We start from the raw sequence: 15,637 nt of genomic DNA, 5'->3' as shown, positions 1-15,637 counted from the left end.
AATACTGTGGGAGACAGTATCAAAAGCTTTGCTAAAGTCAAGAAATAACACATCCACTGCTTTCCCCTCATCCACAGAGCCAGTTATCTCATCATAGAAGGCAATTAGGTTAGTCAGGCACGACTTCCCCTTCGTGAATCCATGCTGACTGTTCCTGATCACTTTCCTCTCCTCTAAACGTTTCATAATTGATTCCTTGAGGACCTGCTCCATGATTTTTCCAGGGACTGAGGTGAGGCTGACTGGCCAGTAGTTCCCCGGATCCTCCTTCTTCCCTTTTTTAAAGATGGGCACTACATTAGCCTTTTTCCAATCATCTGGGACCTCCCCCGATCGCCATGAGTTTTCAAAAATAATGGCTAATGGCTCTGCAATCTCACCCGCCAACTCCTTTAGCACCCTCGGATGCAGCGCATCCGGCCCCATGGACTTGTGCACGTCCAGTTTTTCTAAATAGTCCCGAACCACTTCTTTCTCCACAGAGGGTTGGTCACCTTCTCCCCATGCTGTACTGCCCAGTGCAGCAATCTGGGAGCTGACCTTGTGCGTGAAGACAGAGGCAAAAAAATCATTGAGTACATTAGCTTTTTCCACATCCTCGGTCACTAGGTTGCCTCCCTCATTCAGTAAGGGGCCCACACTTTCATTGATTTTCTTCTTGTTGCTAACATACCTGAAGAAACCCTTCTTGTTACTCTTAACATCTCTTGCTAACTGCAACTCCAAGTGTGATTTGGCCTTCCTGATTTCACTCCTGCACGCCTGAGCAATACTTTTATACTCCTCCCTGGTCATTTGTCCAATCTTCCACTTCTTATAAGCCTCTTTTTTGCGTTTAAGATCAGCAAGGATTTCACTGTTTAGCCAAGCTGGTCGCCTGCCATATTTACTATTCTTTCTACACATCGGGATGGTTTGTTCCTGCAACCTCAATAAGGATTCTTTAAAATACAGCCAGCTCTCCTGGACCCCTTTGCCCTTCATGTTATTCTCCCAGGGGATCCTGCCCATCTGTTCCCTGAGGGAGTCAAAGTCTGCTTTTCTGAAGTCCAGGGTCCGTATTCTGCTGCTCTCCTTTCTTCCTTGTGTCAGGATCCTGAACTCGACCATCTCATGGTCACTGCCTCCCAGGTTCCCATCCACTTTTGCTTCCCCTACTAGTTCTTCCCTGTTTGTGAGCAGCAGGTCAAGAAAAGCTTTGCCCCTAGTTGGTTCCTCCAGCACTTGCACCAGGAAAGAAGGGTTGTTGTAGTTCTGAGTCCAGGCGGACCTTAACCCAAGAGGAGAGAGCCTTCCCTGGCTAGTGACAAGAGGCCATTGACTCCAGAAAAGGATTCCAGCTGATGAAGGCCTCACTGATAAAGGACCTTGGCATGAGGCTAAAAATGCTGAGGGAGAGGCCTATTTGTGTGATGTAGCTTAGTCTGTCCTTTGGGACTGAATAAACTAGATACCTGAAGGGGTGCTGTTCAATATACGAGCCTCAGTGGACTTATTAAAACCCTCATTCGGGGAAACTGAGTCAGAGATGCACTGGTGTTGTTGCTCTGAGCTGCCCGGGACACTCCAAGGATAAAGGCCCTGATTACAAGGGGCTCACAGCACGAAGTGGGTCTGTGTTACTCCTTTCCTAACAAAGGTACATCATGGTTTATTATGGATGATGATATCAAACCAGACAGAACTCACCTTAACTCCCAGATAGCAAAATGATATTGCAGGACTGGAAGTTGTATACTTAATTGTAGATTGATAAAATGTGACCTGGTGAAAAATGAAAGATGGAAAAAATATAGAGTCCTGGTAGATGCTTATTTTACAGAACACTTTTTCAGAGTATGGCCCAGGGCTGGATTTACACCTTACGTGCCCCTAGGCACAGCATCTTCAGCACCCCCCTGCCTACAGCTGACCTTCGTGTTGCACAGTTTTAGAGAGGGAAGGTGCCCCTAAAATGCTGGCGCCCCCTAGGCATGTGCCTACTGTGCCTAATTGGAAATCCGGCCCTGGTAGGGCCACCTTTTAAAATGCCACAGCAGTTGCGCAATGTTTGCACATTAGAAGGTAATGCATGCCTCACAGGGCTGGCCTTACCATGAGGCAAACTGAGGCAGCCGCCTCAGGTGCCAGACTGTGGGGGGATGCCACTAGGACCCAGAGTGCAGAGAATTGTGTCTGCTGTTGGTGCAAATGTATTTTCTCTGCTCTGGATGCACAGCGATGGTGGAGTGCTGTGCTGGAGGAAGGAGGGCACAAGAGACATAACAGGCAGGCAGGAGAAAAGGTGAGAGGGAATAACAAAAAGCAGCAGGAGCTGCAGGGAGAGAGAGAAGGAGGAGCCTCTTATGCAGGGCCGGCGCAACCCATTAGGTGACCTAGGCGGTCGCCTAGGGCACTAGAAATTGGGGGGTGGCGACCACGGCGTCCGGATCTTCAGCCGCCCCGGTCGTCGGCGGTATTTCAGGGGTGGGACCTTCCGCCACCTCTGTCGGGAGCGGCATTTTGGGGCGGGACCTTCCGCCGCCTAGGGCGGCAGAAAAGCTGGCGGCACTCCTGCTCTTATGTACCTCTCTAGCACCCCCAGGATCCTGGACTGATTAATACCAGCTTCTCAGGGAGCTTCCTGTTTCCTGCTGCTTCCCTGAACCCACTTGAGGAGAACAGACAGTCAACTGAAACAGTAGGAGCCAGTTAGGCCCTTAGGATGCTGATTTCTTCCCTCACTCCAGCCCTGCTACCAGCCTGCTTATTTGTCCCCTTCAATTGAGTGTTGAGAGCCACTATAGCTGGCACAGAACAGCAGTCATGAGTGAAAGAAGAAAACGCCCCTCTGGGGCAGCATTCAGAAAAAGAAAGAAAGCAAAGGAAGCTTTTCTATCTAAGCAGGAAGGAGCTCTCCTGAGATACATAGACACAAATGTTCACGGTGAGCCTTCCGGCCCCAGTGAGGATATGAGTGGTGAGGAGATGCCTGATCTTCCAGTTAGTCAGAGTGCAGGTGACCTGGCAGCTATTACATCATCCATATCTCCATCTCAAATGGATGTAACCATGCACATTCCTGAAGAAAAGTGTAGATCAGAGAAGAGTGTGGTAGAGGTGCAAGAAACAGCTGCTGCTGAGTTTAGTTCCTTAATTCTAGATGGTCCAGGACTGTGGACCCACTTGAGCAGTAACCTGAGGGACTTCCTTGTACTGCATGGGCCACAGCAAGTGAAAAACTTCATGTTCCTCAAAGACAATGAAAATAGAAGTTTCCATCCCACACATTACTGGCATGAAATCCCCAATGGTGACAAAGTGGAGAGGCCGTGGCTTATGTACTCAAAAACCCAGAATGCTGCATACTGTTTTTGTTGCAAACTCTTCCAGTCTAATGTTCAGCCACATTGGGTGCTACAGGAACAAAGGACTGGAAAAATCTGGCTAGAAATCTGGCATGCCGTGAGAAGGCAGCAAATCACCAGAGAACATTCCATAGGTGGAAAGAGCTTGAGATGAGACTAAGGTTAAAGGCCACCATAGGTGACCAGCATCAAGAGAAGATTATATCAGAGTCTCTTTACTGGCAAAATGTTCTGAAAAGGCTCATTGCCATTGTGAGAATGCTTGCTACCCAAAACCTAGCACTGCGTGGCACTTCAGATCAGCTGTATGTCCCAAACAATGGAAACTTCCTTAAAATTGTGGAGCTGATGGCTGAGTTTAATGCTGTACTGCAGGAGCATCTAAGAAGAGTCACCACCCAAGAAATGTACACACACCACTACCTTGGAAAAACAATTCAAAATGAGATCATACAATTATTGGCAACAAAAGTCAAACAGAAGATTGTGGCAGATCTGAAGTCAGCAAGCTATTACTTTGTTATTCTGGACTGCACACCTGACATCAGCCATACGGTGTGCAGTCCAGAATAACAGAGTAATGGTGCGTTTTGTAACAACAACAGAACCTAGTGAAAATGTCCCTGCAATAGTGACTATCAGAGAGCATTTTCTAGAATTTGACATTGATGATACTACAGGAGCTGGTATGACAAATGTAATTCTTAAAAAGCTGGAATATACGGGAATTGCGATAGCTGACATGAGAGGTCAGGGCTACAATAACGGTGCCAACATGAGAGGAAAGAACAGAGGAGTGCAGACACGGATCTGAGAGTTAAACCCTCGAGCTTTTTTTGTCCCATGCAGTTCTCATTCATCGAACTTGGTGGTCAGTGATGCAGTATCAGTTTCTAGTGAGGTTGCTGATTTTTTTAATGTAATTCAAAGCATCTATGTATTTTTCTCTGCATCAACTCATCAATGGCAAATTTTGAAGCAACATCTGGGAACATCCTCTCTGACACCGAAACCACGGAGTGCCACACGATGGGAAAGTCGAGTGAAGGCGATAAAGCCTATCAAACACCAGATTGGGAAGAGAGATGATGCCATAGTTGTCATTATGGAGGATAATGCTATGACAGGAACGGTTAGTGAGAGAACAGTGGCAGAGGGAAATGGAATCACCAAAAACATACATAACTTCACATTTTTGTACGGCTTAGTGTTGTGGCATGACATACTGTTTGAAATAAATGTTGTAAGCAAGAGATTCCAAGGTGTTGACCTTGATATATCTGGAGCAATGGAACAACTGGACAAAGCAAAGTCATACCTACAGTCTTACCGGTCAGATAAGGGATTTCAAAACGTTCTGAAGAGTGCACAGACGTTGACAGAGGAATTTCACACTGAAGCTATTTTCCCACCCATTCAAGAATACAAGAGTCACTGAAAAAGAAGACATTTTGATTACGAGGCTAGGGATAATCCCATAAGAAACCCTAAACAACAATTCAAACTCACTATACCTGAAAAAGACCTACACCAGCAATGCAGGGCGCTAGAGACAGTATTGACACATGGTGACATGCGTGATATTAATGCGAGTGATTTAGGTGATGAACTGAAAGCCCTTTCAAGATACATTTCAGCAGGATCAACTCCAAAGGCTGTTCTGGCATATATGTGCACAAATAAGATGACCACCCTCTTTCCAAATGCTCTGCGCATACTTCTAACACTTCCTATAAGAGTTGCCAGTGGAGAACGCAGCTTCTCCAAGCTGAAGTTAATAAAAAGACATCTACGCTCCACAATGACACAGGAGAAGCTGGACAGCCTTGCAACCATCTCAATAGAGCATGAGCTGGCCCAGACTGTGGACTTTCAGGAAGCAGTTCAAATCTTTGCAACCAGGAAGGCACGGAAAGCACCACTTTGATTATTCAAACAGATAAAAATGCCAGTGTTTACTATACAGACAAGAAAAGTTACGTTTGCTGTTCAGGCGTATGAAAGTTAAGTGTTAATTTTTGAACAAGGCATTTTAAGTTGTTAGTTCTCCTTTATTAGGGTAGGTAGCAGAGCAGTACCATGAGAGGAGTAGAACAGGAAGAAGGCAGAATTGAGACCTTTCAAAGTTTTGGCCCAACAAAGGCGCATGGGGGTGTCATTTGAGCTCCCCGCCTCAGGTGCCAAAATGTTGTGGGCTGGCCCTGATGCCTCAGAAATGCAGAAGTCCATCGGTTCCTTTCTAATCCAACTTCAGAATTACATTTGCTTCATACAATCTTTCTTATCCTCCCTGTGCCCTAAAAGTCTTTAGTCGGCATCTACATTGTTAAAAAAAAACAACCTTACTACAAGGGCAGATACTCCAAGTGTCTGAGAAAAGTAGGGCGACCTCTAGCTTATTCTACAAGACAGTCTTCCAATGGACAACATTTTTCATTTAAGTTGTGCAGAAAGTTCCAAGGGATAGTTATTTAAACATATTTAGGTACATAAAGATGCATATAGTTGTCTAGTGGGATTTTTGAAAGTGCCTAGGTGCTTTTGAAAATCACTCTAGGCACCTGTCTGATCTTTGGGCACCTAAATACAGTATAGTACTCTTAAAAATATGTCCCCAAATCCCTAACCTCATGGCCTAGTAGGACAGATTTTGTTTCTTGTGACTCAGCAATCAGAATTTTCTCCTTGTTCCTAAGATGCAAGAGTAGGGGGATAATGGTAAATTTCTGAATTTGCTGCCTTAGGTTACATATATGATTTCTTCTGTGCATTTTCTCTGCCTTTTCTATAACATAAGGAGTATCTAATATTAGCAACCTGACTTCGCTGCAACACCGGATCTCTTCTCATCATTTACAGTGATAAGTAGCTTGGGTATCATGTTATGGGACCTCCTTGTCTTCTGGGTCACAATCCTACTGTACGGTAGTTTATATTCCTTAATAAGACTGCCAGTTGCCCCATCCTGCTACTCCTGATAATGCACTTTTTCTAATGTGTTGTTGAATCAGCTATGCTATAAGCATTTGAGTTATCAGCAAGAAGCAATGATTAAGGTATTCAAAATTATGAAGGAAGGGTATTATGAAAATTGATCAGTGTCTCCTTTTGTTTTTACAACTGTCTCATAATAGAAGAACAAAGGACAACTCAATGGGTACTGTTATTGTTTATGTTGCAATACTACCTAGAGATCATCATCAAGACTAGAGCTCTGTTATGCTAAGCAGTAACAAACACATGGTTAGTCCTGCTCTACACTACAAACTTATATCGGTATAACTACATCACTCAGGGTACATCTACACTACAGGGGGGAGTCGATTTAAGATACGCAAATTCAGCTACGTGAATAGCGTAGCTGAATTCGACGTATCACAGCCGACTTACCCCGCTGTGAGGACGGCGACAAAATCGACCTCTGCGGCTTTCTGTCGACGGCGCTTACTCCCACCTCCGCTGGTGGAGTAAGAGCGTCGATTCGGGGATCGATTGTCGCGTCCTGACGGGACGCGATAAATCGATCCCCGAGAGATCGATTTCTACCCGCCGATTCAGGCGGGTAGTGTAGACCTAGCCTCAGAGGTGTGGAAAATCCACACCCCTGAACAATGGAGTTATACCAACCTAACCCCCAGTGTAGACAGCACTATGTCAATAGTAGGGCTTCTCCTGTCACTAAAGCTACCACCTTTTGGGGAGGAGGAATACTTACACGAGAGCGTAGGCAGCATCTTCACTAAGCACTACAGTGGCACAGCTGCACCAGTGCTGGAAGTGTGGACAAGCCCTAAGTAAAGCTGGCTGGGAATTTTTCGACGGAACATTTTTTTGCTAAAAAATGCTGATTTGTTGAAACTGATGAGTCATTGAAACTGCTGGGGGAAAAAAAGTCAAACTGTCAAAATGGGCTGTTTTCGTTTGCAATGACTTTGTTTTAAAATATAACCTAATTTATACTAAAAAGGTCAAAATTGAACCAAAACATTTTGAAATTATTGAAACAAAATGTTTTGATTGATCTGACGGTTTGCAAAACATTTTGACTTTTTGGCCTGATTTGGGATGGGAAAAATCTTAAAAATTCTCACAGGACAGGAAAACCTTTTCCCACTCAGCCCTAATAGTAAAAGACAGTCTCTGCCCCTAACATAATCTAATCTGTCGAGATAAAGAAAGCACCATTAACCCCATTTTACAGATGAAAAGCAGGAAAATTGAGTGGCTTGGCCTGTAGCAGAACAGGATTTTGAATTCCAAACTCTGACTTTCAGCCTAGTGCCTTATTCACAAGACCATCCTTATCCACTACATTTTGAACTTGTAAAAAAATATATAGTAACCTTTATAAAGCATTAGAATAGGGTGAATATTCCAAATACGTTCATTGCATTATTTATGCAAAAATATCCAAATTTTAAGAATATCTTGCAGCCAGCTCTGTGTAGCATGTAGTCGGACACTGGAATTCATTGCCGTAAGAGGATGTTAAGTCAAATACAGTTGCTGATATTTTTAAAGGCTGAATAACTTTCTGATCTCTTTGGAGCAAGGGTTGTCTTTTTATTCTGTGTTGGTACCTAGCACAACTGGGTCCTGGTCCATGGCTGGTCTCTTGGGTAATATTGCAATACAAATAAATAACAGTTAATTGCAAATGAGAGAGTAGTGATCATTAAGGAGGAAAAGACAGGATAATCAGATCTCCTCTTTCAGGGTGTAAATGATTGGCCTTGGAGTAGCAGAAGGATTTTCCTTGTTATAGCTCTTGGCCAGGACAACTGTGGAGTTTTTCACCCTACCTTCAAAGCATCACAGTTTTGGTGACTATCATAGAATATCAGGGTTTGGAAGGGACCTCAAGAGGTCATCTAGACCAACCCCCTGCTCAAAGCAGGACCAATCCCCAGACAGATTTTTACCCCAGTTCCCTAAATGGCCCCCTTAAGGATAGACCTCACACCCCTGGGTTTAGCAGGCCAATGCTCAACCTACTGAGCTATCCCTCCCCCCATACTAGACTAGTCTGCCCACTGACCTGATGTGTTGTGGCAAATCCGTTCCAATGCATTTCTGCTGCAAGTGGTGCTGATTAGCATCACTCCATCCAAGCTCTGATTGGCAGCAGAGGTAGGACAAACTGTTAGAAGATTTTAAAACTACCCTTCCTCTCTCAAAGAAAGCAGGAGAAATAAATAGGAGACCTCAGAAGTGGGAGGGGAAGGAAAGGTCCACGGAGTCATGTGATTAGACATTTTTAAACTGCCAAGTGCAACCTTAATTGCATTTAATGTTTTATGCAGTGAAACACTAATGAGGCCAGCCCTCTTAAACATGGACATGGTCTATCTAACCCCAAGTGCTTCAAATTACACTCGTTTGTGCAATAAAACGAAGGATGGAAGAAAACAAGCCCGGGTTGTATTTGATCGCCTATCCTGGTTTGATAAAGTGAGCAGCCGGCTTTTATATAAGGTACATTATTCTGTACTGTAGGAAACAATCCAGCAATAAGCAGATGACATAATAGGTCTTCTCCGAGTTATGTGATTCATCAATTCAGTGGGATAAGCAGCATGAAGGGCAATTTCCTTGTAAGATGCTGCTGCTGCTGCTTAACTCTTCCCTCCCAATTAAATCCACACTACACTGGATCCACTGTTAGGCCCCTGGGGCCGGCAAAGTGGAGCGCAGTCCATTAGCGAGCACGTGGCTGGGGGAACTGGGGTCCCGTTGCAAAGGTTGGAGTCAATGGCTGCATTCCGGAGGGGCAGGGAATCGATACAGCGGAAGAGCCAGCCGCAGATCTGCCTGCGCTGGCAGTGGCCCCCGGGGAGCTGTCTCAGCAGCAGCTGCTGGCGCCCGGACTGCAGGCGCATCGCCTCCCGAGCCACTTCTCGGGGCAAGCGCCGGGTGGCCCTGCACCTGGCGAAGGCCTCAGCGCCTCGGGGGCGGAGGGAGCCCTAACCCCGGGCGTGTCCTGCTGCCCAGCTCGGTGGCAGCCGGGGCAGAGCCAGGGTCAGGTGCTGCGTTACTAACCTACCTGCGCGGCGCGGCTGGGAGCCAGTCCCAGCCCTGGCCGGGCGGTGAGGAGTGTATTGGAGCAGATCCAATCTTAGTGGTTGGGTTGAAAGATGTGACTGGAGCGGGACGGGGGGGGGGGGGGGAGGACCTTCTCCCCAAAGGGCACCTTAGGTCACAGGCGGAAAATGTCCTGAGAAAAATATTAACCCAAGAGCCAGGCTCCGGGTTAGTGTCAATCGCTCCCCCCTCCAGGCCCGATCGGCCCCGATCCCCCCGGCGCTCCGCAAGAACCGGCTAGGCCGGGGCTTGCCCGACCCCTCGCTGCTCCTGCGGCTGGAGGGGAGGGGGGGATGCACCTTGCGGGGAGACTGGGAGCCCTTCCAGCTGCTGCCGAGCGCGGCCACACGCCCAGGGGGCTCCGCTCGCCTGGCCCGCGCCGCCGCCTGCATTGCGTCGAAGCTGGCCCGTTTGCAATGCTCGCTCGGACCCAGGGTAGCTGCTGCTGTGCGTGGGTTTAAACCCCACCGGGAGCTCGGGGGAGGGGAGGGCTGCTCCAATGGCACGGTGGGGAGGAAAAGTGCGATCGCCCCTTTCCCCTCCTCCCCCCACCCCTCCCATCCCATCCCAGCGCTGCACCGCACAGCTCTCAGGTTTCTGCTGATCCTGCAGCGTCAAGAAATGGCTCGAGTTTGCTCCTTGCTCTGCCTGTATTCCGCAGCCGCCTCGCCTCTGCCACGCGCGTCCCGTTCCTTCCTGCTGCTGCTGCTGCTGCTCTAGCCAGGGCGAGCCAAGATCTGCGCCGGGGACGCAGCTGCAGGGCTGCGGCTTTCCCCCTTCCCTGCTGCTGCCCGGCTCTCTTAAGGGCACAGGCAGAAGGGGGGAGAGAGAGAGGCGCTCGCCGCGTCCGGTTTGTTTGGACGCGATCCTTTTGGGCGGGTGTCCCTTTCTCTCCCCATCGTCACCCGACTGGTGCCCAGCGCCGCCGAAGCTAGCAGATGAATATTTCAGCATCTCGCAGGCAGCCCTGTAAAGCGATCTCGGCAGGGGCACAGGCGGAGGAGGAGGGTGAGTTTGCTGCTGCGCTTTTTGGATGCTGCCGCTGCTGCTGCGACTTGACGCATTCCGGCAGGGTCTCCCGGTCCTCGTCCCTCCAGCTGACCCGGGGGGCAGGTAAGGAAGACCTCGCGCTCTGCTTTTCTGCCTCACCTCCCAGCCCAGATCTCCCCCTTGGCCCCCTTTTTATTGCTGATTGACCTGCTGCAGAAAGGGGGCTGCAGCTGCGATCCACCCGCAGCCCTGGAACGAAGTTGGCTGGAGGCGACTAAGTTTCTGCAAGAGGGGGTTTGAGAAGCGGGAAGTGCAGGCAGACTGCTGCAAACCCACTGAAGTTACCGGGAGGCTTTCCCCTGCCTCCAGAGGGCTTTTGACCAGGTCCTTACATCGGAAGGATGCCCGGTGTATGAATGTGCGGGGACGGGGGTGTTAACACTATGGGAAAAGCATGATGCTTCTTGCTGGGTTCTCCCCCCTCTCCCAATCCAGCCCATCTGAGTGTGTTGTGGTTTTTTACCTATATACTTTCCCCCTCTCTCCCCTTGCAGCCTCCAGCGACTGCCCCGAAGCGAGCTTTATCCCCCAAAACCAAGAGGCGGGAGGCCAGTGGAAATTGCTGTGTTGGCATTGCAAGCAATCTCATCCCTGCCCCCCTTCTTATTTATTTATTTTGGTGGTAACTCCGTGGCAGCAGCAGCAGTGATGGTCGAGTCAGCGAGAAAAGCAGAAGGACCGCTTTAAAGGCAAAAGGAACCGGCTGGGGAGGGGAGCCCAGTCTGGGTTGTGTGATTGACACCCCACAAACCCTTCTTCCTTGGGACACACACAGGGGACTCCTCATGCCTCCCTCCCCTCTCCTCTTTCCCCTCTGAGGTTCTCCACCCCTTATCCCTCCCTTTCCTGATTCTCTCCATCCCAGACCCCTTTCCCCTCATCTATTTCTCCTTCACCTTTCTGGGGTTTTCCATCCCTGATCCTCATCCTCTGTCCCCCCACTTAAAGCTCTTCATTCTGGATCCACCATCCCTCCTTACACCCTCTAAGGCTTTGCATCCCAGACCCCTCATCCTTCTCCCCTGAGGCTCTCCCCTCTTGGGGCTCTCCATTTCAGACTCCTCTCCCCCACCCAAGGTGTCCCTCTATACCCTTGAGACTCCCCCACCCCCTGTGCCACCATGACAGTGATGGCTGGAGAGAACATGGATGAGACCTCTGTCCTGCCAGGCCACCCCCAGGATAGCTACCAGCCAGATGCCCATGATGACCATGAGTGCTGCGAGCGGGTGGTGATCAACATCGCTGGGCTGCGCTTTGAGACCCAGCTGAAGACCCTAGCCCAGTTCCCCAACACGCTGCTGGGCAACCCCAAAAAGCGCATGCGGTATTTTGACCCATTGCGCAATGAGTACTTCTTTGACCGGAACCGGCCCAGCTTTGATGCCATTCTCTATTACTACCAGTCTGGAGGCAGGCTCCGCAGGCCGGTCAATGTGCCTCTGGACATGTTCTCTGAGGAGATCAAGTTCTATGAGCTAGGTGAGGAGGCCATGGAGAAATTTCGGGAGGATGAAGGGTACATCAAGGAGGAGGAGAGGCCCTTGCCCGAGAAGGAATACCAGCGCCAGGTGTGGCTCCTGTTTGAGTACCCAGAGAGCTCCGGGCCAGCCAGGGTCATTGCAATAATCTCAGTCATGGTGATCCTCATCTCCATAGTCATCTTCTGCCTAGAAACTTTGCCGGATCTGAAGGAGGACAAGGACTTTACAGGGACTCTGCACCGCATTGACAACTCCACCGTGATCTACAAGTCCAACATTTTCACCGACCCTTTCTTCATCGTGGAAACCCTTTGCATCATCTGGTTCTCCTTTGAGCTGGTGGTGCGCTTCTTCGCCTGTCCCAGCAAACCCGAGTTCTTCAAGAATATCATGAACTTCATTGACATAGTGGCCATCATCCCCTACTTCATCACCTTAGGAACTGAGATGGCTGAGCAGGAAGGTACCCAAAAGGGGGAGCAGGCCACCTCTCTGGCTATCCTGAGAGTCATCAGACTGGTAAGAGTCTTTAGAATCTTCAAACTCTCCAGACATTCTAAGGGCCTCCAGATTTTGGGACAAACCCTCAAAGCAAGCATGAGAGAGTTAGGTTTACTAATCTTTTTCCTCTTCATTGGGGTGATCTTGTTCTCCAGCGCGGTGTATTTTGCTGAAGCTGAAGAACCTGAGTCTCATTTCACAAGCATCCCTGATGCTTTCTGGTGGGCTGTGGTAAGCATGACCACTGTGGGATATGGTGACATGTACCCTGTGACAATTGGAGGCAAAATTGTAGGCTCCTTGTGTGCCATCGCTGGTGTGCTGACAATTGCCCTGCCCGTACCTGTCATCGTGTCCAACTTCAACTACTTCTACCACCGAGAAACAGAAGGGGAAGAACAGGCTCAGTTACTCCATGTTAGCTCCCCCAATTTAGCATCTCACAGTGATCTGAGTCGCCGTAGCTCCTCCACAATCAGCAAATCTGAGTACATGGAAATCGAAGAGGATATGAATAATAGCATAGACAATTTTAGAGAGGCTAATCTCAGAACTGGCAACTGCACCATAGCCAATCAAAACTGTGTTAATAAAAACAAACTGCTGACTGATGTGTAAAAAAAACCAAAACAAAAAACACTCTCAGCTTGAAGACTTTAAGTGACACAGTCACACTTTGTAGATGCTTTACTAGTAGTCTTTGAATGCTTTATTTACCTCGTAAATGCATTGTTGCATTGCGAATTTTTGCTCAGCGATCAAGAAGTTTTCAGGATCCATGAAAGATAACGTTTTTGGTTATTTTTAAAGGGTATTTTCCAACTGGTCAATGATAACTATTTGAACTAGGCTAGTGATAAATATCAATCATATGCTTCTAAATCTAAACTTATTTTTTCATCCTTGTTGCTTGTTTAACTTAATTTTAAACAAAACACAGACAATTTTAGAGAGATAAAAATATGCATGGATTCCAGTAAAATATTCTGCAAAACTGCACAATGCATCCAAGAAAGTGCATCAGATAAAAACTTCAGCAAAAAATATGCAGCAAGCATTTGCTGCTGTTTTGATCAACTGAAGTATGAATTTCCCCTCTTTTGTGAAAGATGATGTAGTTCCGATCTACAAAATCATGCAGCACCTTATTAAAAATACACTTAAGCCTGGTCTTGTTGCTGTATACATAGAAGAACTATTCTATAAAAAAGACAAAACATCTGCAATGCTGCTAAGTTTTCTTAACTGCAGATGGTTTAAACACACGTTTTTTCCCTCTCCAGGACTGGAAGCAAAACTTTTAGCCCCTTTGTTGCAAGATAGCACAATGGAGTTTAATATAAGCATGTCTGAATTTGATACTATTTACTTTATAATCGCATGCCTGAAACATTACCTCAGACAATAGGGGATAAGCTTTTGTTTGAAATGAATCTTCTAAAAATAGGTTCTTTATCTTTTCTTTTTTCTTTTCTTCTTGATTTGCATTCACCAAAAGTGCACTCCTTAATTTATTAAATATTTGATTAGTAATTTAAAGTACTGTATTTAAGTATGTATGTTAGTCAAACGGGAACAATAACTTTTGGAGATCAAAGCATGTTCAAATATTCAGCATTATGGCCTAAATGACTAAGGTGTAACTTGAATTAATTAATGCATGAATTCAGTAATAATAATAATAATAATAATTAATAATTAATAAAGCACTTGTCGGATTGAGGGCCAGAAAGAACTGAATAGAGAGACCTGATGAGTTTCCTGCATTGCTCAGGGAAATGTGTTGGCTTCTGTCCAGGCACTGTTGGAAAGGAACATATCCCATCCCTTAAAGGGAAAACTATATGGAAAATTAAGAAGTCAAGTTATGGATAGCAACACCTAAGAACTAGTATCCTTTGTAGGTGAAATGCCTTTTGGTGCATTCTCAGAATGTAAATGAAACTTATCTATTGTATACATCCAAATCGCAGTAGCAGATTTCTTTTGCAGTCATTATTTGAGGTCTATAGACTTTTGTACTCCCTAAAACTCACTGAAGAGACTCAACAGATTGATTTAGATAGTTGCTTAGTGCCTTTATCCTTTATCTACTGAATCGCTAAAAGTGCCTCCTTGAATAGAGCTGATCATAAGTAGTGAAGGAAGAGGCAAGTCACCAACACACAATCAGGAATGTACTGTGCTATCTCCAGGCACAGCACACACACACAGAAGAGGAGAGCAAAAACCACCAGCGCCCGAGGACACCTTTTTTCCCTTGGCAATGTGATGCTGCGGGGCTCAGCATTTGCCTCTGCCAAATAAGTCACAATCATGTTTATGCAAGACTCAAAGTTTCCCCAGATTGTTTATAGAGACAGCGCTGCCCTCATCGTTTTTGCCTTTCCTTCCCTGAGATGACTCTTTGGCAGCCTGCCCCAGAAGGGCAGAACACAAGAGGAACGAAGGACCATCATTTACTGCAGCATCGACCAGGCAGGCAACCAGATTGGAGGGCTGCACCTTTCTTTCCCCTTGGATTCCCCAGGAGGTAGGTGAGAGAGGCTTCCCATTTCCCAGCCAAGCACACATCCCTGTCCCCCTCACCCTTTCACTAAACTCCTTCAGCAACCCAATAGATTTTAAATCCCATTGCAGATCTTTCAAGCATCTCCCATCCGTCCCCACTGTGACCTGATGGATGGTAGCAATGCTGGGAAAAGGAACCTTCTGCAGTATGCAAGCCTTGACCAGTAGGCCCTGGAAGATGACAACTTTCAATCTTAACCAACATAGGCACTAATCCTTCCCCCCCCCTCCCTTTAAAGGACAAAGTTGAGAATCTTCATTCTGCACATAGCATGTGGCCAGCTGCAGTTGAGCCATTTCCCACTGTACAGTCCCCCTCTTACTCCCACCCCCATCATCTACATATCAAGGCACGTATAATCTAAAAACAAATTAACTCTGCAGTTATGCACAAGTCTAACATGCCAGGTTTACAGAAAGACTTGACTTCTCACTGTGTGGCTTCTATTAATATTAATGATCACTTTCCGATCCAGGACAGAGGGATCTCAAAGAACTGCAAAGTATCTGATAAAACAGGGCATTAAACTCTCCAGATAGATGAGGTAAAGCTTCCTTCCCAACCCACACCCCCACAACTCACCCTTCCCGCCAGAATTAAAA

General features: G+C 47.1%; 1 protein-coding gene across 1 annotated transcript; it reads left to right on the top strand.

Annotated features, from left to right (window-relative positions):
* Positions 1-10,010: 10,010 nt before the first annotated feature.
* LOC101936497 (potassium voltage-gated channel subfamily A member 1) lies at positions 10,011-13,247 on the top strand. The gene is made up of 2 exons (XM_005307007.4): positions 10,011-10,541; positions 10,973-13,247. Exon 2 carries the CDS (start codon positions 11,600-11,602, stop codon positions 13,079-13,081), a length of 1,482 nt encoding a protein of 493 aa, XP_005307064.1. The 5' UTR covers positions 10,011-10,541; positions 10,973-11,599; the 3' UTR covers positions 13,082-13,247.
* Positions 13,248-15,637: the final 2,390 nt, after the last annotated feature.

Source organism: Chrysemys picta, chromosome 1 (assembly GCF_011386835.1).
Source record: "Chrysemys picta bellii isolate R12L10 chromosome 1, ASM1138683v2, whole genome shotgun sequence".
In the NCBI taxonomy this organism is placed as follows: domain Eukaryota; kingdom Metazoa; phylum Chordata; order Testudines; family Emydidae; genus Chrysemys; species Chrysemys picta.
The sequence above is the reverse complement of the archived record's forward strand: the minus strand, read 5'-3'. Positions and strand labels throughout refer to the sequence as shown.